The sequence below is a fragment of the Anas platyrhynchos genome, chromosome 13 (assembly GCF_047663525.1).
Source record: "Anas platyrhynchos isolate ZD024472 breed Pekin duck chromosome 13, IASCAAS_PekinDuck_T2T, whole genome shotgun sequence".
NCBI classification, from domain to species: domain Eukaryota; kingdom Metazoa; phylum Chordata; class Aves; order Anseriformes; family Anatidae; genus Anas; species Anas platyrhynchos.
Window position 1 is genome coordinate 1,903,162 of NC_092599.1, and position 23,457 is coordinate 1,926,618.

Below are 23,457 nucleotides of genomic sequence, written 5' to 3' on the forward strand. Positions count from 1 at the left end.
GACTGGGGAGTGGTTATATTGTACTGGGAACAGTGGGGCACGTATGTAAGGTTTTCTTAGCTCTATTTGACCAAGCTTTTCTGAAAACTTTACCTGGATCCTGATTTAAGTACCTAAACAGTTGTTCCTCCTTAGGTTGCACCACAAATAGTATCAAGTTGTAAGCCTAAACCTGTACGTGTATCAAATGCTTGAACATATTTATCTGAAAGTAACAACCTGTTGACCTTCTTAAACAAATCACTGATTGTTTTCTTCAGGTGTGAAACAAATGGCAGGAGGGTGAGGAAAGGGAAAACAACCTCTGGAACAGCCATGCATAAGGACCATTGTCCAGGACTGCTAGTATGCAGAACATACACAAAGTCAAAAGAATTAGATATTACATATTTAATAATAGTTGCAGTCGCATTTTTCTGTAATAAGGTTTTCTTTCTGTTTGGAAGAATACTGTGTTTCTGAAATGCAACAAGTTAGTTGCTGTATGTTCACTAAAATCCATACCAGGTGCAGTTCTCATGTAGGGACACCAAATTTGTATTCAAAACACCGAAATGAAGTACAGCATGATAACAGAAGAACAGTGGTGGCCTGGAGTTTACCATGCAGTGATATTTTAAATTCTGATCTGAAATGTAAGACCTATAGTTGTAAAGGACTCAAAACATCTTGCAGTTGCTTCAACTTACACATAAAAGCAGTCATATTAACTTATGGTACAAAGCTGTTTTATTATACATTCATACCTCTGTATTGCCCTGGGAAATACCTCAATTACCTAGTGCCCATGCAAACATTTAATAAGTTAACTTTTGCATGGTAGACACTGATATTTCCCTTAATTACAGGTCAAAGATCATTTAGTCATTTCCCCTCCCATCTCCTTAACCTTGTCAAGTTTCCTGGATCTCGAAAATATTTCCCTTCCCGACATGTTTTAGTTATAAGGTTAATGTTTTCCATTTTCCTACCTGTATTGTAGTGTTCCCACCTTCCAGAAGGGCAATGGCAAGTAGGATACTCTCATGGAAGACTCTGTCACTGGTGGCATTCATGATGAGGTCTATGACCAGGTTGGATGCACCTTCTTTATCCAGATGACACTGGACATCTGCCAAACTCATCTCACCTCGGCTCATTGAACTTGATCCGGAGCTTCCTCCTATAAAGGTGATCATGACAGCCTGAGATTCAAATCCTGCTACCCTACAGTGATGGCACCTCTCTCCTGGTTTAAATTATTAAGTATCCTGAATGGCACATGTTTATTAACAGTGATGAACTCAACTCCTAGCATTTCTGCAAGTGTTTTTAACTTAGAGCGCAGATGGGATGCATCATACGATGGGCAGTTAATGCTGCTTTAATGTGTGCAAGGCTCTTAAGTCCTGAGGAAGAAAGCTCGGGCTGGCAAGCAGAAATAGTTCTTGCCACTATCACCCTCACTGCTAGCAGAAGCTGGAAGGAGGGCTGGTGTACTGAAAGAGGATTCTGGAAGCAGTATGGGTTCAGAGATACAAAGAGGTAAAAGCTCAGTGGTACCAGCGAAGTGATGGAGAAAAGGCAAGACAAATTCCAGCAGATGGCAAAGCCAACGCTATGCTTCTGTACAATTACAGAAGCATAAAAATTCATAGATGAAGCAGATCAAACAAGATAAAGCACACAAGATTTGGTGGAAGAGGCAGAAAGAACAAGAACTGAAGCAAAATGATCTAGAAAGCGAAAGAGTATCACAGCAGGCAGCACTATGCAAAGGCAAATGTAATTGCAGCTCGACTTCAAAAAATGAGGGAGGGAATTTTTTTGTTTTGTTTGTTTGTTTCTGATCAGACCTGCCTTCAATGGGATTACCGACAGTCGTTAGAGGCAAAACCCACTGAACGGTGTTTGACGAAAACATGCCCAACTGACTTCTTTAGCAATGGTTTCAAATTAAATAAACTGCACTCCACAGTTGACTTCAAACCTGATTTTTGCTCATCCTACCCTGCAATCTCCCCGTAATGCAACAAAATGCTTTTGTTTTAGATATGGTTAATCTGACATCGCTATGAGCACATCTCCCAAGCATTGTTGCAAATATTAAATTGATCGGATTTCCTGAGTACATCCATTCAAAGCAAGACACCCCAAGAAAGTCTCTGGAAGGCATAAAAAAACCTCGGCCTGCTTAACTCTGAAGTACGTTCTCAAACGCAGTCAGGAAAACAAGAACGCTACTCTCATCTGCGTAAGGAAAAAGCAGTTTATGTGATTAGAGACAGGAGAGCCATGTTCTGCTCGGCTTAAAGTGAAACCCCTCAAGGAGAGCTGAAACATCGGAGTTTCCAAAGCCAGGGAAAACGTGGCATTAAGAGTTCTTCCCCGACTGCCGTGGGTGATTTCGTCGTCGTTGTTGACTTAAATTTGTTTGTTTTGCACTTCACAGAAACAGACCAGCAAGGGAGAAGTCTGAGGGGAGAAGATTGGACGTGCAGGACACCGAGGGGCCGCGCGGACGGACAGACAGACGCGCGTCCTACCTCCTGCCCCGGCCTTGCTGGCGCCGCCAGCCGAGAGGGGCCCATTGCCGAAGCTGGTGAGGCTCTCCCGCCGTCCCGCAGGCCGCACGTTGCCGTAGTAACGGTTGACCAAGACTTGCCTGAGGGCCTCCCCCTTGATTCAAAGAGGATAACCAAGTCATGATTCGGGCGCAGGGAAGAAATCGGCCAGCAACACGCGGTACAGGAGGAGTGCTGCTACCGCCAGCCTACGCGCTGTGAGGAGGGGGACCCGAGACCCTGGAGATTGGGGAAGATCCGCTGGGCATCGCCTGGGGGTCTCGGCAGGCTGGGACACCCAGGGTGTCACACAGGGCTCAAGATTAGGGGTTCCCAGCACCAGAAGCAGCTACAGTCCAGATTTTCCTCATGCTTTCTAGACAGATTTTATTTTCAGAGCGTTTTGTTTTTAAAATCGCGGACCACTGTCTGCTTTAAGTGTAAAAAAATAAATCTGTACAGCACCGAGATGAAATAAAGAGGCGGATCAGAGAAACGCTACTGTTAGAAATGGCTCTGTGGGCAAGCAGCCCCATCTCCTCAGCCCCTGCCTCTCCTGCTGCAGCACGGAGCTCCCCTCGCCCTCCCTGTCACCAGGCAGCGGGGACCCGAGCGCTCCCCGCCGCCCCCGGCTCTTTGTTCCCTCTTTGTTCCCTGTCACACCGGCAGTCAGCACCCCAGCACATGAGCCTTTGGGCACCGCGGGGCAGCGGTCCTCGGATAACCCCGGCGTCCCAGCCCCGTGCGGCCCCGGGGACACCCGGCACGGCTGCGCGAAGCACGCGCTGCTGCCGTCAGCAGAAGTCGGAGGAGATCCAAACAGCTCCCAGGTTGAACGTTAACCTGCGGGCCCTGCAACGCGCTTGCCGAGGTCTTCACAAGAATCCCCGGTAATTTAGGGAGCGGCAGAAAAGCCGGCTGTGCCGCCAGCAGTAGGCAGATGCAGAAACGCTGCAGCTCGGCTAACAGATTTTTGCAAGGTCTTTGCGCATTAGGAGAGACAGGCGATTATTTTAACTGTGAGCTGCTGCTCTGCTAATGGGGGTGTGCTGTGACTGCAGCAGTGCCACCCCGAGCCGCTGCCGGAGAGGAGACACGGGATTTATTTCCTGAGGATTCCAAAAAATTTGAGCTTGGCAGCAGTGATTTCAGACAAAACGTGCTTGATGCTTATTTTCAGCTGGATTTCAAACCAAATTAGTAGTCTGGCTGTGGATTCAAAATGTCATCAGCTACAGGGCTCAATATTAGCTGTCACACAAGCGAAGCCTTCCTCCTTAAACTTTCACAAGATGCCTTTAAAACACACATAAGTAAAAGGAGCAACGCATATGTGTGCTAGCTGCCGCAGCCAGAGCCCAGCCCTGCCGCAGCCAGACTGCTTCTGAGATGAAGCCAGCACTCACAGAATGCCTTACACCCCAGCGCACTGGAAAGACAAAAAAAAACTGTCAGAAACTATCAATCCTCGACCAAATCGCTCCCGAGCTGAGGAAGCCCACCCATGGCTGCAGCTCGTGCCCCGGCAGCCAGGAGCTGCTCCCACTGCCCGGCTGCGTTTTACCAAATCAGATGGGGATGGGGAAATGACAGGGAGACGAGATGAAGATAAGCACTAAGAGAGCTTTCCAACCAGCTGCTTCCAAAAGAAAAAAAAAAAAAAAAAGTTCTTTTGGAAGCAAAAGTAGAAGAAAACCAGTCCTTCTCCAAGGGGCACACACTAGCTGTCACTGCTGGGGCCAAACCATGAACATGTGGCAGAGGCAAGAGACTAATTCCAGGGCCCAGCAAACTCATCCCCGAGGAGCTACTTTGACTGACAACGACAAGATAGTGTTTAGTACACGCTGTAGTGCCTTACCCACTCTTTCTGCTCTCCGTCTGGCAGGTAAGGAAAGATACATGACAGAACAAGGCCAAGACAGGCAAAAAAAACCCCGACATCTTAACTACATCTTTCTTCTACACGTGTACTGATTAGAGAGGGAACTTGATACTTACAGAGCCCCATGCCAAAACCAAGTCACAGCGGAGCTCTCCCGTTACCTTTTTCTCTGCTGTTAAGCTGACTAGCAGTTGTCACAGCAACTGGCATTTAAAAGCTGGAATTTTTACTACCTACTACAAAGATCAGAACGCACATCTGACTACAAGAACTGCTGTTTGGTAAGCTCCACCTCATCCCAAAGCCAGGAGGATAACTCAGGCCCACGGGACTGTCCCTGGGCTTTCTAGGAGCAGAAGGCAATTTCTATTCCATGCTCAAAATGGTTCACATGAGTGGGGAGACCTGAGCGGAGCTCCTGCTCCTCGGACAGACCTGCTGCACCTCTGCTCTCTGTGCCTGTGGTATACCCGAAGCAGGACAAGCAAGCAGAAAATACAAGTGGGAACACGTTATGAAGCATTTGCTGTTTTCAGTCTGAAAGCATGCTGATCCACAGCTTCAGAGGTTTGGCAATCCATCCCCGCATTTGATATCGTTTAAAATTCTAACTGCGAATAAAAACTTCACCATTTACTATAAAATTATTCAAAAACACTGTGTTAGCTAATAAGTGTATGAAAATGTGATCAAAATAAAGGAGAAAAATGTTATTTAAGTAACGTTATAATTAATTCAGCTGCGCTGCTTGGCTTCAGAACAGTTCTTTAACCATCCTGTTACTGTTACACACCACTTTGATGCGTACAATATGCAAACAAATATCAGATGTTTGGCGGCAGCGAGAAAAATCAAATATGCTACCTAGCAGAATTCAGTTTCATCTGCATTCATCAGCAACTAACCGTAAGCAACATACAAACGGTATTAAACAGATCAATAAAACAGATGCAATATACAGTTCAGGTGTTATCAGAAACCTGTTATGACCTTTAAAATGGGGAATTGTCAATAAAATTTAAGAGTGAAGCAGTTAGGAGTTGCTACTTTTCTGTTCTGAGCAACAAGAGCAGAATAAATTAAGAAATGTGCTAACAATGTTGATTTGGCAGCTTGATTGTTTATGAAGGGGGCAGGTAGGGCCAAAGCAAGCAAACTCCACAGGCACTGAATAATCTCACTGCAATTTTGTGATCATCACCAACGGGAGTGCTTTAAGAAGTGTGAACAGACTAGAGCAGGATCTGAGGTTTAATCCTGAGCAGCCAAGCACTTGCCCCTTCCACTGAACACAGCAGAAGGTGCCCCCATACCCTGTTTTGTAAGCACGGCTGCTAGTTTGGGATTTTCTAACAGACTGGCAAGCAGTTAACCACAGAAGTGTCTTACATGACTTAAACTTCACTGTTTAAAAGGAAAAGGTAGAGAATTAGTTCTGAATGCGCTTGACTACTGTACATACCCTTCTATGATCCTCCAGTTGCCTCTGTGGTAGAGTTTGATCAAGCTCCTGCTGTGCACGCAGAAATTTCATTTTAAAGGAGAACAACACTAAAGAGACACTAACATCTTTGCACTCATGGGAAATATTAAGGGAAGTCACAGCTGAAAGCAACGGGGAGATGAGGAAGACCAACCGACAAGCTAACTAAATAAAACATCAGCCCTTAATTAGCTCCCACGGTACTTAACCAGTCTGCTCTGACACTCGCCAGCAGACCACCATGGCATGCACATATGCCAACACATTCTCAGGGACTTAAAGAAAACACACAGTCTACCTAATTTTACAGGTACCACACGACAGTTCAGGAACTCAAACCATGCATTATGCCCATGCATACATAGACACATATACACACACGAACACCCCTTTCCCACTACACACACACACACACATTTCTGGTGGAAGTGGAGGCACTTTAACATGTCAGGTTGTGGTCAAGGAAGTTCTTTTGAGACTGTGGAGGGCCTCTGACAAAACCCACACAGGGTTTTCATTCCAACGCCATGGACTTCAGTAGAGGTTTCACTGATTTATTGAGAGAAGTCCCTTGGCACGTGCCTATTTCCAAATCAAGTCTCTCATATTTCAGATATTAGGTATGTAAAGGAAGCAAATTTTCAGGAACTTACTACAGACTCGAACTTCCACTTTGAAAACCTAAAGTACTTCAAGTTCTTGTTCTTTAAAGCATTCTGGAAATGTAGAAATATTCTGAAACCACTCTATAAAGGGACCCATCTTAAACCAGGAGCCACCTTCTAGACATCTCAAAGTCATTCTATGACCACCGAGAGTTTCAGCTTCTGTTTAAGCACTATTCCACAAAAATTACAAGTACAAAGATTTCACAAACTTCATTTTTCTTTGTTATTTCAAAACATATGTAAAAACTTCACACTTCAGTATGTCAGAGAATCAGTGCCCTCCTAGATTAAGACTTCATTGTTGTTTCACTGAAATTTGCACAGATACAGCACCCAGATGTGAAATCGATCAATACCACCTCCAGGTATCCCATTAATTCCAAAAGAATTTGAGATTTCGTAAATTCTCACGTTCTATTTTTGCCAAATCTGCCTTGGGCCAACCGATGCTGCTGGTGTGTCTCATAAATGAAATGTTCCTACTGATTCCAATTCACTAAAGAGCTAGGAATCTTCTTGGTGTGAAGTGACAATTAGCGGTTTCAAACAGGACACCCAGCTGCTCTGGAATTATGAAAATTCCAGTAACTTCTTTTGTCACCTCTATTTCCTCAAAGGTTTTAAATATGTAAGATAAGGGGAAACCAAAATTCTTTATAGGGAATCGTAGAAATGAAGTCTTATTTTGCTGAAGAAGAGAGACTTGAGAGGAGACTTCTCAAAGAGTGCCTGCACTAAAAGCCTAAGGCAAATGGCTGGAAGGCTTGTACTACCTCAGATACATTAAACCACTTGTCCTTTGGGTCCCTTACTTTGCAGGAACAAAATATTTGGGACTGGTTTACGTGTTTCTATGTGTTTTCAGTCTGTCTTGCTGATGCTGCATTGGACTCAAGCACTTCAACCAATCTGCTCATTTTTCACTGTCTATACCACTCAGACACACATTTCACAGTTGTTTTTCTACCAACAAGACACTCCACCAGGACTACTTCAGGACACCAATATTTGCTGTTGTACAAATATAGGTGAGCGACACACCTCTACTGAGCTTTCCGTTTCTGGAGGTTGCGGCAGCTAGTTGAAAGCAAAATGCAGAAAAATTAGTCATTCTTCAAGATTCTTTCATCCCAACAGACATCTACTGGTCAACACACTTAGGGGAAGGGAACTAGCAAACCACTCAACTTCAGCTGAATCATCACAAATGAATTATGGCATAATTACCATTTACACCCTCCCAGCCACCCACCATGCTCCTAAAAGAGCTACATTTTGAAAATTTAGCAGGTATCCTTTGAACATCCCAAACTACTTTGCATAAGCACAAAGGCACAAGCTAAAAGCTTCAGTTGCAGGTGCACACAGGCCTGCCACCCAGAAATAATGCACTTTTGGGCAGCTCCTTCAGACCACGAACACAGCATCTGCGACTTGCACACGGTGAACAGAGCACACGCATCCCCAGCGGGGAGGAGGAAGAAGCAAGAGCTGCATGTCACAAAAAGACTTCGAACGCCAGTTAAAAACGGTTCCTATGGATTCCCAGCTATAAACACATTTTTCCTGAGATAACAGATACGTAATACAGTACCAAACATGAACAATGAAATAAGCTTAATGGTGACGGTTTTTCAAATTTAATATGCTGATCATCACATGGAAACAGATAAAGACAAGCAACTTTTATCAAGTAGAACTTAGACATACAACAGAGACCGAAGCATTCAAATCAAACTGCCTACTTAATCGTGGGTAAATTGATTTAACTTCTCAGGAACATACGCTAAGAAATAAGACTCTGACGATACAGCAATACCAAATTAAGTCTGCAGCTGATTGCCCATGTCTGCCTAGAGGGCACACGAACTAGACAGAAAAATCAAGCATAGGCTGGGAGAGCGACCGTGGTGGTTTAACCCAATATCCGCTGTAGCCTGGGAAACGCAGAGCAGGGAGAGGAAGGCTGTCGGGATCCGAGAGGCTAAATATGGAGAGATCCTACTTCACGGGAAGGAGCCAGAGGAGCAAGCCCTTCCCTTGTGGTGCTCCGTGGGCAGGGGCTCCTTGGCCAGGAAGAACCGTTCTCCATCCTCCTCCTAATGGACTTTCCTCCTGGCTAATTCACGCGGCCTCTGGTACGCCATTTCCTTGCATTGTCACCTCTCCTGGAAACTTCTCAAGCATGCAAACCATTTCTTTCTTGGCTAAACTGAAGCACAGAGCATTGAAGCCAGGGGATCAAAAGTTAACAGGAAGCCCCACATTTATGCAGAGGAACACACAGTTCCTGCACATCGCGCCGTGCTGAGTACACCCTTGGCTGCTTGTAGGCTGGATACTGGGAAAGCCATATCAAGTCATTAGGGAGTCTGGGCACAGTGTTCTGACACTGCCAGGACAACTTGCTTCAGAGAAAAGCAAAAAAACACCTCTTTCATTTAAGCTTATCAATTACAGCACATAAATTGTGCGTAACTCTGCAAGAGAAATTGGGCTCCTTGGGAGATTAAGTGGATATGACTGCAGTGAGATGATGGACTGGACTTGGGATTCCTAATGAAAATGACCTTATTCCCAGACTTATATTGTGACCCCAAATTAATCAAACTTGCATGTACATTTTGGGGCTGAAAACCAGCAGAGATGAAGAATCAGCACTGAATTAGTTTGATCTTTTCAACTTAAACTGAAGAGGGGAAAAGTAAACATTCCAGTTTGCAAACTCCTGCGCCTTCCCACTTTAGCACAGACAGCATGTATAAATAGATCAGCATGTCAGGACCAGCCTCACAAACTCATCTGCAAGCAGAAACCACTGGCCTTGGCAAGGCTCTGATGGATCATTCAAAATTACCATAGCTTTCAGCAATCTTTCAGTAAGAACACACACTCCAAATATTGCAATTGTTAATTCTTCACATCTAAATGGGTTAAACCAGGAAAGAATTACTCAGCTATAGCTACTGTGCTGTTCTTTACACCATCCTTTGTACTGCAAAAGCACAATATTAGCTTACGTTTTACAAGAAGGATTGAATAGGGAGAGTAGACTGAAGCAGTAATTTTGCTACATTTCTTGTGCCTCCATACACCTCGGTTCTGCACCCAGAAGAAAAGTGACAGCTCTGGGGGGAAGGGGCAACAGGGCAGTAAGCTCAGGGACCAGGAAGACCCTTCCCTCGGAGAGGCCAGGTGAATGGCACGCATGAAGCGGGCGGCTTTTAAACCGAAATGTAATGGGCGGCAGGGTCAGAGAGGAGCACGATGTTTTTCCTTTTCACTAGCGGTAGCAAAAGTTCCTTTCAATTTGCTGTAAAAAAACCCTCTTCCTTTTAAGTTTCCATTCCCACAAGGCTGGCAAATAAACCACTCATCATTAGCCATAACAGGAGAACTGCAATTTCTTTGACCTGTCGGTGACTGTAATGCCTCTAACATCCATTTCCCCAACACGGGCTGCGCGTGTTTCCCAGAATGGTCTTCATCTGACTCAACACTGGAGGTGTCCACCTCAAAAACCACCACAGCAAGCGACAGCTCAAGCCTGAACTCACTTCATCTCAACGACATATGGAAGAGGTTTTTGTCTTTTCTATCTGGTTTTGAAGAAGGTATAAATGTTTTATTTTCATTTGCATTAAAAATATAAAAAAATCACGATGAAAGTTGCCTAATGCTGCCTCTCACGGAAAATTCAGACACCTAGCATTGGGGATAAAAAAAAGTGAAAATGGTTTGAGGAAATGCAGAAAGATTTTCATTTAAGTTGGAAGCCTCAGGACTGCTTTTCTCATTATTTTTTTAAACTCAACTATGTAGTAAACATCTAGAACAGAAGTGCTGAAAAGGCCTGACACACATTTAAAAGGCAGGCGGAGACTCCGGTTCACATAGATGGGGTCTCCTCCAAGTAACGACTTCAGCAACACAGGACAGAAAACAGCTCTGATTGTAAAGTTAGAAAATGGGTGGAAAAGAATCTTATCAGAAAAAGCTGCACGTGTGTGAGCACACACATACAAACACACACACACAAAAAAAAGTGATCTTTTTTTCTTCAGCCTTCAGCTTTGAAATTTTGACCAAAAAATGGATAAAACTGCACCCAAAAAGCAGAAGCCTCCTCCATTTCCACCCTAAGTTCAGAGGACTGACAGGTGGCAAACCCCCAGCTGTTTAACTTGCCCAGGCCGATGCCGCTTTCCAAAGCACCTCACCTCTCCTCTGGGTCATGATCAATGAAGTAAACATCACTGTGAAGGAGTTTGGGCAAGCTGTGTTTATTTGGCGTGGTGCAGAACTGGGAGATGCCCTGCGTTGCTCAGGAAGCCGGGTTGTATCGCCGAATGGTGCCTTCTGGCCCTGAAAGCTGGGAATGCAGGAACTGACCCAACTCCCCGCATATGGCATCTCGTTATCGGGGTGGCGAGCAGAGAGATCTGGCATTGAGGAGGAAAGAGGGGAAAAACAACTACAGAGTCAGCTAGCCAACATGTTGGGCTGCTGATAGCTGGGTTGTGTATCCAGATGTCAAGAACTACGGTAAAGATCTCAGATACAGCATGCTCAAACCACTGCCCCTGGCTTCTCTGCCTTAACTATTGTGGTATCAGCTGGAGACCCAGCTGGGACAGGCTTTTTGGGTACCATCCCGGCAGCCCCTCTCCACTGTGTTCCTCCCTTCTCTGAATTCCTCTCCTCTTCTCTCTGCGGAACACATTTAGTACAGCTCTTACTTTAAACACACAAAGCAAAAGTGAAATGCTGCCCTCCTACCACCTCTCCCGACTGACGACACCAGGCAGAACAAGTCATGCTGCTGGGCTTTGCAAGTTTGCAGTAGCTGCGGGTAACTCTGCACAGGTTACTCGCGAAGCCTCCTTCACGGGGCCAACGGTGTTACCTCGCAGCACCAAGAAAAGGGCTGGGTGGCAAAGTTCTAGCCTCTGCAGATGATCTGTGGGTGTGTCTGTCAAACACGTACTTGACTTGCCATGGGTAAGTTTCAGGACAGCGGGGAATAACTGGGACCCAAGAGCACTGAACCTGTTTGCCGAACATCCCACATGGCAGCTTTCCCCTGTAACGACCCATGCTGTGCGGCGTATTTTTAGCAGGTGCCGGAGGGTTTTACCCTGCCTCGATTACGAGGCGGTGCAAGCTGTGCAGCAGCTCGCTCTCAGGGCATGGGCTCCCCTTGCAGGAGCTGTGGGGGCTTTCCAGGGGCACGGGCAGCCCCCGGCTCTGCCCCAGCCGCGTGGCAGCGCCCGCACCCTGCACCCAGCACGGGGACGTGGCTGTCCCCGGCATGAGCAGTGCTCACTTTCTTTTTTTCTTTTTTTTTTTTTTTTTTTCCCCTCCCGCCCTTATCTCAGGGAATTTGCAGAGCCTTTGTGCACTGCCAGACGATGAGGTGGGAATTTTGGCGTAAGGACCGTCAGCGCCTGGACTGAAAGGTCACCGAGATCTGCCCGCGGGACTTCCTTCTTTAACTTTCCAGAGTTTTCAGTCGAAGCAGGGTGTTTTACTTGGGCGGGGGCTTCCCTAGAGCTAGAGACCTCAGCCTCTGATATGCCACTGACCTTCACTGGCAATGCAATCCCACTTGCTTCTCTTAAACACTCGGTCCTGCAGGTCTCCCACAGTAACTGAACATATGAAGGACTACCTTCTCTACACATCCTACATTAGTATTTTTAATTAACTAGAAAGAGGGTGCAAGTTTTTGTTGTTATTTTTACAAATAACTATGAGAAAAGTTCCAGTCTCCTTTTCCAAAGAGCTTACCAACTCTAGTTCCAGTTTGTGCAATAAAAACAGTCCAAAGATTGTAGGATTTCTGAAGGAAAAAAAATATAAGGCAGCCCACAAAAATTTATTAGAGCCTGCATTTCCTCTACTTGAGACATAACAAGTGAAGCACTGTCTAAGTGCAAAATACACAAGAGAGATGACTGTCGTACGAGCTCTCTGCAAAGAAAATTTAAAACTGCCTCTCTCCGGCACTCAGGAGGTTAAGAAATTTTCCAATTCCAATCAAAAGACGTACAAAGTAGCCTATATTTTGCACCTTGCTCAGCCACTACAGCTTTGTAGTTTATCATTGATAAACAGCACAGTAAAGGTTACTTCTTCAGTCAATCCCCTTTGAACCTGAATTTTCGCTTCCCTTTTTCACCTAGCTGAAACCTCAAGAAAAAAGTGAAGAGGTAAGAGAACCAAAAAGCCTATATTGAGTGGGTTTTTGCAGGTGCATTTTGCTGGTTATTGTTTCGTCAGCTGTATAAAGTACCATTGCTGAATTAAAAAAATGTAAGTGGGGTTTTACTTGATTGTTGTTTTTTTTTTGTGTGTGTTTGTTTTTTACTTCAAATCCTGCACATCCTTAGTACCACGTAATGACAATGGAAACTCAGGCTGTTCCGGGCGTTTTGCTGGGCTTGATCTTTCAGGCTCTTGCTGGCTCTCTGCAGCCAGGGGCCAGCCAGGGACAGCTCGGGGCAGGACGGCTCCGGCACGGCTCTGCAGCGGCTCTGCAGATGGACGCAGCGTGACAGAGCTGCCTGCCCTCACCCCTCGCCCACGGCCAGCCCCTCCGAGCCACGCAGGGACCCCACCTCAGGGGAACGTCTTTATCACGAGAGGCAGCGGTGCACACACGCTGCGGCACCGGCGGAGGCTCGGCTGCTGGCAGCCGCGGGCCGAGGTAACTGTAAACAGCTCCACCACGTTTATTGGCAATCGCCGCTGAAGGTCACACATCAGCAGCGGGCCTAAATTCCAGGAAAAAAAGCTGTTCTTATGTAACTGCTGCCTGAATGTTGGCAGGTGCCCAATGGAGCAGTTCGCTGCAATGTGGCTGGGAGGGGAAAAAAAAAAAAAAAGTAAAAAGTAGGACATCTCCCAGCCCCATTCAGCATCCTGAGCATGCCACCTGCAGGTCAGCGCTCACACTTCTCTCCTTTTCAGTCCATAAAAATATTAAGATTTCTCTCAGACGCATGTGTTTTGGTGCCCGAGACGTGCGGAAACTGGGCCGCGCTGTCCCCAGACACCTGTCTGGGCAGAGAGCGGCCCTGCAAACAAATGCCCGATGCAGAGGGAAATGTGCTGCTGTCCTCTGGGATCACAGGGAACCCGAGGTGGAGTTCACCATCCCAACGCGGCTTCTGAAAAGCTGCAGAATCTGCTTTTGCATCATGTTTGGATATTTGAGTGGATTAGGGATTCAATTAAAAGTCAATTAAGCCGTTGTGCCCAATTACAACTGAGGGTTAGTTATCATTCTTGTGTAAAGATTCACACTTGGTGGCTCTTGAAAAATTTAGCTCGGTCCTGGACCTTCTCTCTGAAAGAGCAGCATTGCCAACAGCTACACCAAGAACAAAGTCACACCAGTGCAAGCCCAGTGAGGAGTAAATTAAAGACTCAGCCCAAGGGCTCTCACAGAGAACACGCCAGCACCCTGCCTTGGGGAATTCTTCACTACCTGAGACACCTGCCCAGAGCCAATGCTAAGACCCCTCTGCTGAGCTCTGCAGCCCCACACATCAGCCTGATACCATCAGCAGCTCTGCAGCAAGCCAAAGGACAAGCTCTGAACAAAGCACGCCCTAAGGTCACGACAAAACCCAAAGCAACACTGGGCTTTGCTGGTTTGTTTGTTCATTTGTTTTAATTAAAACAAATCATGCTTTCCCTCAATCTTTCGAGATACCTCTTCTACTCTCTGTTTTAATACCGGTCTTATGCAGACCCTGTGCTGAAGGTCTGTGAACTTTCAGGCTTTACAGGAACCAGAATGCTTTGGAAATGCTGCAAGAATGACTTTCGTTTTTAATGCATCATAATTTCTGTCCCCAAAATAAGCGTTCGACAGGAACCCTGCTGCAATACGGGATGCTGCAGAGCTTGGAAAACATCTACAAAGGCTTAAAAATCCTACTGGGATATTTCTGCCAGAACAGATCATGGTCCTCAGCCTACATTAGTAAATGTTAAAAACAAACAACATTATACTGCTTCTCAGAAAACTCCTAGTTCCCTCCTCTCCCTCCTTTTCAGGAGTGACACCAAAAGCAAATTCAGGATAAATCCCTCCTTAGAAAGCACAGGGACTAGGCAGAGTACAAGCAACAGGATCAAAGCGTGCTTGTTGGTCCCTTCATTTCCACAGCACCCAGCACTGCAGATACTCCAGACAGCCGCACGCTCAGCCGGCTGTCACAGAGGTATGTCGCCCCGCGGCCCTTTACGGTTCTTCCTGTTCTGCAGGGGATTTCCTACTGCCAAGGTGAATTCCAGTATTATTCACCCAGCTAAAAGGGCACTCCCTTTCTGCACTCTCAGAACTTATAAAGAAAAAACTGGAGTTACAGTCTCTCTTATCTATCCTAACTCTCAGCAATAAATGCATGCACCTTCCATCATTTTCATCATCACAGAGATCGCTGCAACTGGGGCTTGCCATGCGCTGAAATCGCCTCTCAGTAAAGGAGTATCAGATGTGTAACTCTATCTAGGATCACAATCACATACTCTGAAGTCATGCAACTATGCCATAAAACAGCTACTTTATTTGAGTTTTACCCCGAGGAATAAGGAGCATTTCAGATGATCAGAAAAATTAAGTTGTGCAGAGTTTGACGGGGAGGGAATTTAATAACTTTTTACTAACACTAGAGATTTCTGTGTTCTTTGCCCTAAATGTTTACTGTTGCCAGGGGTGACAAGCTAAAAAAAAAAAAAAAGGGAACACCAGGATTTCCTTTGAAAATTGTCAGTGGTTCTAAGCCCTGTCTGAATTCCTTCCTATAAGCAGCAGGGCTCATTTCCGATGGTTATAAACACACCTGCTCCCTCCGTGCAGCTGCTCCACTGAGGAGCAATAAAGTTCCTCCTTTGCAGCCTCCAGACGAAATCCTAAATTGCTCCACACTCTCTGGCTGATTTATTGCAGGCAAAGACAGTGCATTACAGCCAGAAACTAAACGGGAAAGAGCTTCACATTATGACTTAATTTGCAATTAAACAATTCAACGTTCTGTCTGAAGTTTCTCCAAGATGAAATTATGTATGCTATTCTTGGAAGCCGAAGCACCGTGCAGTCGGAGGGGTCTAGCACCTGACGGCAATGCTGAGGCACTACGGGGCTTTTGTTCAAAACCAGGGCACATCACTGCTATGTGATCCCCAGATAAAGGGGCGGGTCTGGGGGGCACGAAAATTAGTTAAAAAATGTATGTAGAGAAGGAGACGAGGCACCTCTGCAGCTATGTAATCCTAAATTTGGATGAGACCCAGAGAGACACGAGGTGCCTCACACGGACAGGCCAGAGGTGATGGCAGGGCCGCATGCGGGGGCCCCACATGAAACAGGGACCTGCAGGACACGGCCGGGCCCCTGCTCTCCACTGCCTGCCCCTGTTATATCTGCACACTGTGAGCAGAAAATCTCCACAGCTGATTGAGTTTTTCACTGAAACTGAAAGCAGTGATGGGAGATTTATGAAGTTTCTCTCAGGAGAGGAGTCACAGCCCCAGGCTGGGCCTGCTGGGCGAGGGGACCGGGCTGCTCAGGGAGCAGCAAGGCAGGGGCCTGAGCATCCCAGCACTGCTGGGGTAAAAACACCACAAAGAAGTCACAACCCCAGTTCGTTCTCACGAGGAACTCGGTTCCTTCCTTCCCTCAAAAGCCTCACTTAACAGGAGAAAAGCCTTCAATACAATTGAAGGGGATGTGTATGCTTTTTGGTCTATTTTTGTAACAAATCTGTTAGACTTCAATTATTATTTTGTTCTCAGTGTGAGGTTTATACTGATAAATTCAGCTGATTGGCATCAAAATGTATATGTTCCACAGTAAGCAACTTACAGCATATTTCATTATCTATTCTACCGAATGAAGAGGAGCAGCATTGGAAGTGGCTGAATTTTGTTCCATACGAAAGGTTGGCTTGGGAGAGAACACAGGAAGCAAACCACAACAGGGAAAATACTACATTTTTTTTTCCCTTGTATATCAGTAAAATAAGGTGCCAGTCAATCACTTTCTCAGCATTATACATTTATGCAAAACGCATCTCAAATTTAGCACCCACACTCACATTTTGGAGCTGCAGGAGGAAATTGCTGCAGCTCAGCTCGCTCACCCCAGCCCGTGCAGCGGTGCCCGAACAAAACCCACCACTTTTAAAAGTCCTTAGAAAGCTTCAGTTCAATTACACTGAAAGTTCTCATTCACATACAGCTTTTCTGCTTGTAGAATGACCACATGTAGCACAAACACGGACCGGGCTGTTGCAGTGCCAGCTGAAGGCACGCTTTTCACAGCAGGAAGCTTTTCACCCAGACCAATAATTTTCATAGAGTTACACCACCCGGCTTTCTCAACACGTCCTAACGTTTTACGTGGCTTTATGCACCAAACCTGACTAAGAAGCAACAGGAAAGACAGCTCGCTGTTCTGGGGAATAGCATGCCTGTCACCTTTTTCGGTAAGGAAAGCGAGGCAGCCCGTACAGCAGGGCACAGCCCTCACGGGCACCCTGTGTGCCGTGCCTTGGGAAGTGAGTAATGGCTCTCACCAGGCAGCGAGCAGAGACAGCTCACACAGGCCCTTCTCCAGCTGGCTTCTGACAGGTTCTTCCAACTTATACAGGAATGCCATTAAAAAAGTCAGTATTTGGTTTTCCAAATAGCTGAAAGGACCTGTTCGCAGATGACAGGGGTATCACGGCGCAGTGCTGAACACTGACATTTTAATGGTGCTTACGGCAGTTCGTATTCCAAAAGCACTCAGATCTGGTCCTAAACTTTATGAGAACTATTATGGTACCAGATGATTGCAGACTGCCAGAGACTGTAACTGCATTTGGACTAATATTCTAAGTAATGGCATATGGAATTAGTTAGGGTAACTATTCCCAGCATAGACACACGGCAGACTGAAAACTCAACTAATTCACTGACACAGGCATACAAATCAGAAAGCTCCGTGCTGAAGAGACAACAGGACAAATCACAGGGCTACTCATAAAACAAACACCATAGAAACAACACCGTAGAAGATAAATAAAATTAAAACCTCAGCATTATCCAATTCAATGGTAATCTGCTGGAAAAGAAAGAGGGGGAAGAATTGAAAGCAAGCATTAGTAAGAGAAATTACAGATAAATTTCACGTTAGGATCTTATAAATCATTTAACACTTGGATACTGTAACCCAACACTGTGCATATTTTACAGGCAGCACCAGCAGTGCTTGCAGGCGGCTGGGCTGCGGCGCGTTCGGGCCCTGACAGCGCTGGAAGTGCCGCGCCAGGGAGCTCCGCAGACAGGATGCGCCCGGCTTTGTTCCTGCGCCAAGTGACAAACCCCGCGGGCTGGCTGACCGAGATCCAACGGCGTCACCCTTGGGCCTAGGAGTCATCGCTAGCGTGAGCTGCGAGCAGCAGTGAGAGTCCAGAAGCTGGATTTCCAGTTTGGGAAGAGAAGTGGAATTTTAAACACTAGAGCTGCATTTTAGGCTAATCATCTGACAGACAGCAGAAAGATGTGCATGAATGACATGTTTCAGCAAAGTAAAAAACTTGGGTCTAGTCTACACTGTCAATGTAGTAAAGTTTTCAGCATATTAAATATACCACAGTATGCTACCCATCGCCGAGAGCCTGAGTGCATGCCAAGACTAGGAGTCTTTAGCAATATGTAAAACTTCAAGCCTTCCCACAGGCTTCTGTACATCTGTGTTCTCACCACGTTTTTTGCATGCTGCAAAGGAATCCCAGCTGTTTAATGAAGGCCTTAGCTAATGGGATCAGACAACACTGCATTCTCATTACGCTTCCCACCTACAAAAGGGACAAGCACACGGGCCAGAGGGTGTGGTATTTTTACTATTTGTGCTGGAAGATTAAGTGTGAGAGGAGGAGTACGATCTTTTTATAAATCAGATTGTTCCAGCGAGCACCACGCAGCACTACAGGAAAATCACATGCCATGCCAAAACTTTCCTTGCACTCTGTTGCTGAACACTGCTTTGAAGTGACTGCTGTCAGTTCTGGGAACATCTCACCTACGTAGCACAGCCTGGATGGTCGATATCCTGGTCACAGGAATGAGCTTTGCCGCCTGTACCTTATGCAGGGACTCCTGTATTTACATCCAGTGGGTACAATTTTCTTTCTTTTTACACTTCTGGATGATTTTAAAAGCAAAGGTATTGCCTTTTAAGTGGTGACTAAATACAGTTATATGAGTCACAGGGGAGAATAAATATGACTGCACTTCTCACAGCCAGACAGTAGAAGCTGTCCTACTACTACTAGCAGTCTATCTGTAAGCAATCAGTTGCTTTTTCATATTCAGAAATCTACTTCACAAGCAAGCATATTCTTATCTCACATTATGTAACTGATCTGCTGTTTCAGAAATTAATGCATTTTCTACTTTGAAGACTGAGATTCTTGTAGGATTCTCCATAGTCTGAATGATCTACTAGCTCAGTCTTCTAGGAGTACTGCTTTACTCGTTAGCAAAAAAAATAAATAAGGAACTCTTGTAAATGAATTTCCATTTAGAAAAATAAACTGTTCTATCACATTAAAAACTCAAGGCTCGAATTTGGGTTCTGTTCATGTATAAGATCAGCCACCACTTATATAATATTAGCTAAGCTGACCTTAGAGGGCCTCATTAGCTGTTTTTAATGGGAGAATGTACACTGATACATTTACTAACAAAGTGCAAAACCAAATCTATGATTATGTTTAATCTTTTACATCCCACTGCTTTGGGCAAGAGAAGGCATCAGCACTCAGCACTTCTGAAAGGGCTCATCCAGCACAACTCCCTCTTGCTGGAGCAGCCTAACTGCTGCTGGCTCCGGCTTGTCCCCTAACAGATCTGACTTGTGCCATACTGCAGATGTCTTAATAAAGGGACATGGGGCTGAAGGCTTCCAGCTGCAGCCAAGGGGCTGAGGACTGCCTCAGGGCTTTGCAGGGAGAGGGTTGTGACTCAGAACAGGATGCTGCCTCTTCACAGAGAAGGACAACGCGTTGAAAACAAGCTGAAAGCTGCACTTGCTGCCCTTTCCTACCAATCCTGATCCCCTGCTCTTCCCGCATATATATGCTTCTTTCTTACAGTTGATTAGTGCATTCTCCCAAAGTCAGTTTACTGGAAAATATGGAAAACACTGCTATGCAAAGTGAGGAAAACCCCTCGGTACAGCAGCAGGTCTAGGGCAAAGCAGCAGGAGGCAGGCTGGGTCTCGGGCAGCCGCGAGGTGGTAGCAGCAGGTGGGAAGCGCAGTCCCTGACACATCAGGGAGCACAGCCCAGGCCATCCCTGCCCCGTGGGCATTTTCCTAGGAGTCTCCCGCTCACTCATGGCAGCGCTGCGTGCTCAGCTGGGTGTGCTTGGGCAGCAGCCCATACGCGCACCCACACGCAGGCTCCGTGCTCCATTTGCTCTCCCTTCCTGCCAGCTCCTCCAGGTCCCTGCGCTCTGGCGTGCGAGTGCTTGCCTCCTGCTGAACTGGCAATGGAGAGCTACTTGCTGCTCCTACGGTCTCGTTTCCAGCTAAACCAGCCAAAGCAGAGGTTGTCTGTGACATCCCAGCTGGGCATTCACCCTCGTGGTGCTACAGCTTCCTCTGCCTTCACAGCTTCTCCTTCCCTCATGGCTGCAGCTGTAGCTACAGCTAAAAACAGTCACTATGACAAAGCTGTCTGAGCTCTACAGCTTTTGCCTTTCAGGACTGTGAATCTTGCACTCTGCAACAACTTCAAACCCTACAGCAAGTGAGAATGGGCCACGAGACGCCATCTGCTTCAGGCACAGGCTCCCAGCTGCAGCACACATCCTTCCACGCCACTGCCTCCCCACAGACCCAGCTGCCAATTCCGAACTGTTCACGAGCACCTTCACTGGGAGGACATGCTGTATGCCTCTTGCATGGCATGTTCATAACCTAAAGAGCTTTAAAAATGCAGGAGATGCTTCAGATTGGAATTTTGGGAATGGTTGTAGGAATGCCTAGATGCCCAAACATACCGGTGTAGGCACACTCTTCTGATTCAAATAGAGAATGAGAATAGGCTTGTACCTACAGAATGACATTCCTCTCACCTGACAAAGGACTTGTGTGTGGGAAAGGGAAAGAAAAATACATGGGCGGCTGTACAGACAGTTTCCATCTATAACTCACAAGATGATGACTCAGATGTATAACAAATTAAAATTAAACCACAAAATATCCTCCTATTGCAAGGTTATGTGACCCGATGAAGAGTCACCTAGACCTAGCAAACAGATAAGGAGGTTATATCCTTCGTAAAAATGTAACCAACTTTTATTTTTATTTTTTTACAGTGGCAGCAACCACAAGAATTGAGTTAAACTTGCACATCTAAAGTACAAAAGCAACAGAAGCAAGCTTACCTTTCAAGTTATATTTGAAGTTGTTGACTAAAATTTTTTTGTTCCTGATTTGAACTTGTTCCTGATTCACAGAAATGCTTACACATACAAAACAGCTTGAAAGAGCCAGAATAATATTTTCCTTTACTGAATAATAAATACAGTGCTTAACACAGAACGATGAACTGTAAATTACATTACCTTTTCTCCATAGCCTCTATCTTTGGTCATCATTTCCCTGAGTGTCTGTAATACTTTAATACATAGTTTCTCCTCATTCTCCTCCAGCAGCTGTTTAGTATGCTTTATTAATCTGAAAATAAGCAATCAATCAGTTCATTTTAGTACTAATTCTAAAAATGGGATAAGATATGTGGCTCTCTTAATTAGTTTAAGCTGCAAACAGGTTTTTATTAAAACATAGCTCTGTCATGCCATTATACAACCATCTTGGGAATATTCTCTCAAGAGCAGCATTTAGCCAGCTACTAGGACTCTGGGCTTTGGTGAAGCTGTGAAGAACACTTGCAAAGTCCCTGGCAGGAGGATAGCTAGATAAAACCCATCTGCCTACAGGCAGAAAGGAATCGGAGGAAGGAGCAATGTAATTTAAGACTTGATGATCCTCCAGAACAAACACGAAGAAGAAAACTGTTCCACACGCTATTTTGTTAAAATCACACGGAAAGACCGTGATTGTGCAATTAGAAATCCACTCTGCCCGGCCTTTGTTACTCAGTTACCCAGCTGCCCTCAGCTCTGTGCACAATCCACCTGTTTGGGAGGTGATCTGAGAACCGGGATTCTGCTCTGAATTGCCCTCAAAATGACCCTGTAATCTTTCCTTTCCCTTCACTCCAGATTTGGGCACAAGGTAGGTGATGCATGTGATAACAATTGATTTTGACATAGCTCCCCAGCATTAAGTGCTACAAGGACAAGTACCTCGCAAACATCATTAGGGTTGAAGGCAGGGATCAGCTCCAAATTTTATACTAATTTATACTAGCGTTCATTACATTTGTTTCCTACAGCAAATAGAGATTTTTAAGCATTCGCTATGAGAGCATATCAATTTCCCCCACTCCAGTAGCTTCCCCCTACCAAAAGGAGAAATTGTATTTATCATAGCATGAAATACCATGCTTTGTATAAAGCTGAACAAGGGCACAACTTTTTTTTTGGGGGGGAAAAAAGAGCAAAATAAAACCAAAAACCTCCAAGAAGGTCAGACTTCAAGACAGCTTACTTGCAAATGAAACCTCCACTTTCACATTTCCTCCTTGCATCCGTGTTTTCTGGGAAGAGCAGTTCAGGTCTGTGAAGCACATCTACCAGTACTGATAACTCTGCTTGGACAAGAGGACGTAAGCGATCCTCTAGAGCTGATACGATGTCCTAGAACATAACCATATAGAGAGATTCAGCAAGCATTAAACACGTAGAAGTTATATACAAATTAATTTCACAAGGTGCAGAAGAGTACGACTGTCCTGCCTGGATAGTTTGGCCATGTTTTGTCATTTAATAGCCTTCTTTAAAGGGGAAGTCTTTTTTATGTTTAAATATTATTTTAAGCAGAAACAGTGTGGGAACACAACCATTTCAGCGAAATGACTCCAGCTGCAACTGTGTCAACAAGGAGCCAATCATCCATTTATTTCAAGCCATGCAGCAGCTTCCAGGAAGGCTCATGGCACCTTTTGCTGTACTGAGAGGGGGCTGGTGTACAAGGAGCAAAGCACTGGACGGGTGTGGCTGTGACAACGATAATGTCCTGTCTGACAGAAGTAATGTTTTATTTCAAACTAATGGTAGAACAAGAATGTTTCAAGTACCAGTAACTTCAAATATCGTCACTTCCTAGGACAATAAAACCTCTATGTTCATGTACCATGGACATTCAATTAGCTTTCTTGATACAACGGCTTATATTTGATTTTACACACAGTATTACACTCAGCATCTGCTAACGTTCACCACGGAGCTTTTGACTAATTCCCACTTCGTGTCTTTACTTAGTGAATTCCTCCTTTTGTGTAGATATGCAAGTGGTTATCAAAGGTGGAAGGGGTGCTGTGTAGTCACCTGTAATCTTTCAATTATGTTTCGATAATCCCTGGAGGCAGCAAGCACCGAATCTCTGCGGGCAGCATTCCTTGCAGTCATTCGCCAGTTCATTGCAGTCTTCTGTACAATATTGTGAGATTTCAGGAAGAGATTGTTGACCTGACTGTCCAAGTCTACAGGAATTGCAATTGCTCGGCTTTTTGCTGCAACAAGCAAAAAAAAAATTAGTAAGAATTGATTCCTTTAGCCCATGTATTAGAGGTAATGCAAGAATGAGACAAGCTCCACTTGCAATTCCTTCTACAATCTACCTCGTATGCATTTTAAACAACACAACGCTCAGTCAGTGTAATGGGTCAGACCTCTCTGTAGCATTAT

At 45.4% G+C, this 23,457-nt stretch overlaps 1 protein-coding gene across 9 annotated transcripts in view; it reads right to left on the bottom strand.

Moving 5' to 3' along the window:
* Window positions 1–23,457, bottom strand: part of ITPR1 (inositol 1,4,5-trisphosphate receptor type 1) — a 163,626-nt gene that overhangs the window by 57,734 nt on the left and 82,435 nt on the right. For 3 of the 9 annotated variants that reach the window (XM_072044592.1, XM_072044591.1, XM_072044585.1), the window contains 8 exons: window positions 23,098–23,282; window positions 22,259–22,407; window positions 21,211–21,322; window positions 17,669–17,695; window positions 7,621–7,656; window positions 5,891–5,938; window positions 2,526–2,658; window positions 972–1,162 (listed from right to left, as the gene is read on the bottom strand). In XM_072044592.1, the coding sequence (XP_071900693.1) occupies window positions 972–1,162; window positions 2,526–2,658; window positions 5,891–5,938; window positions 7,621–7,656; window positions 17,669–17,695; window positions 21,211–21,322; window positions 22,259–22,407; window positions 23,098–23,282 (881 nt within the window). Of the gene's footprint in view, window positions 1–971; window positions 1,163–2,525; window positions 2,659–5,890; window positions 5,942–7,620; window positions 7,657–17,668; window positions 17,696–21,210; window positions 21,323–22,258; window positions 22,408–23,097; window positions 23,283–23,457 lie in introns of all 9 variants that reach the window. The other 6 variants (XM_072044593.1, XM_072044588.1, XM_072044587.1 and 3 more) reach the window with 3 other exon arrangements.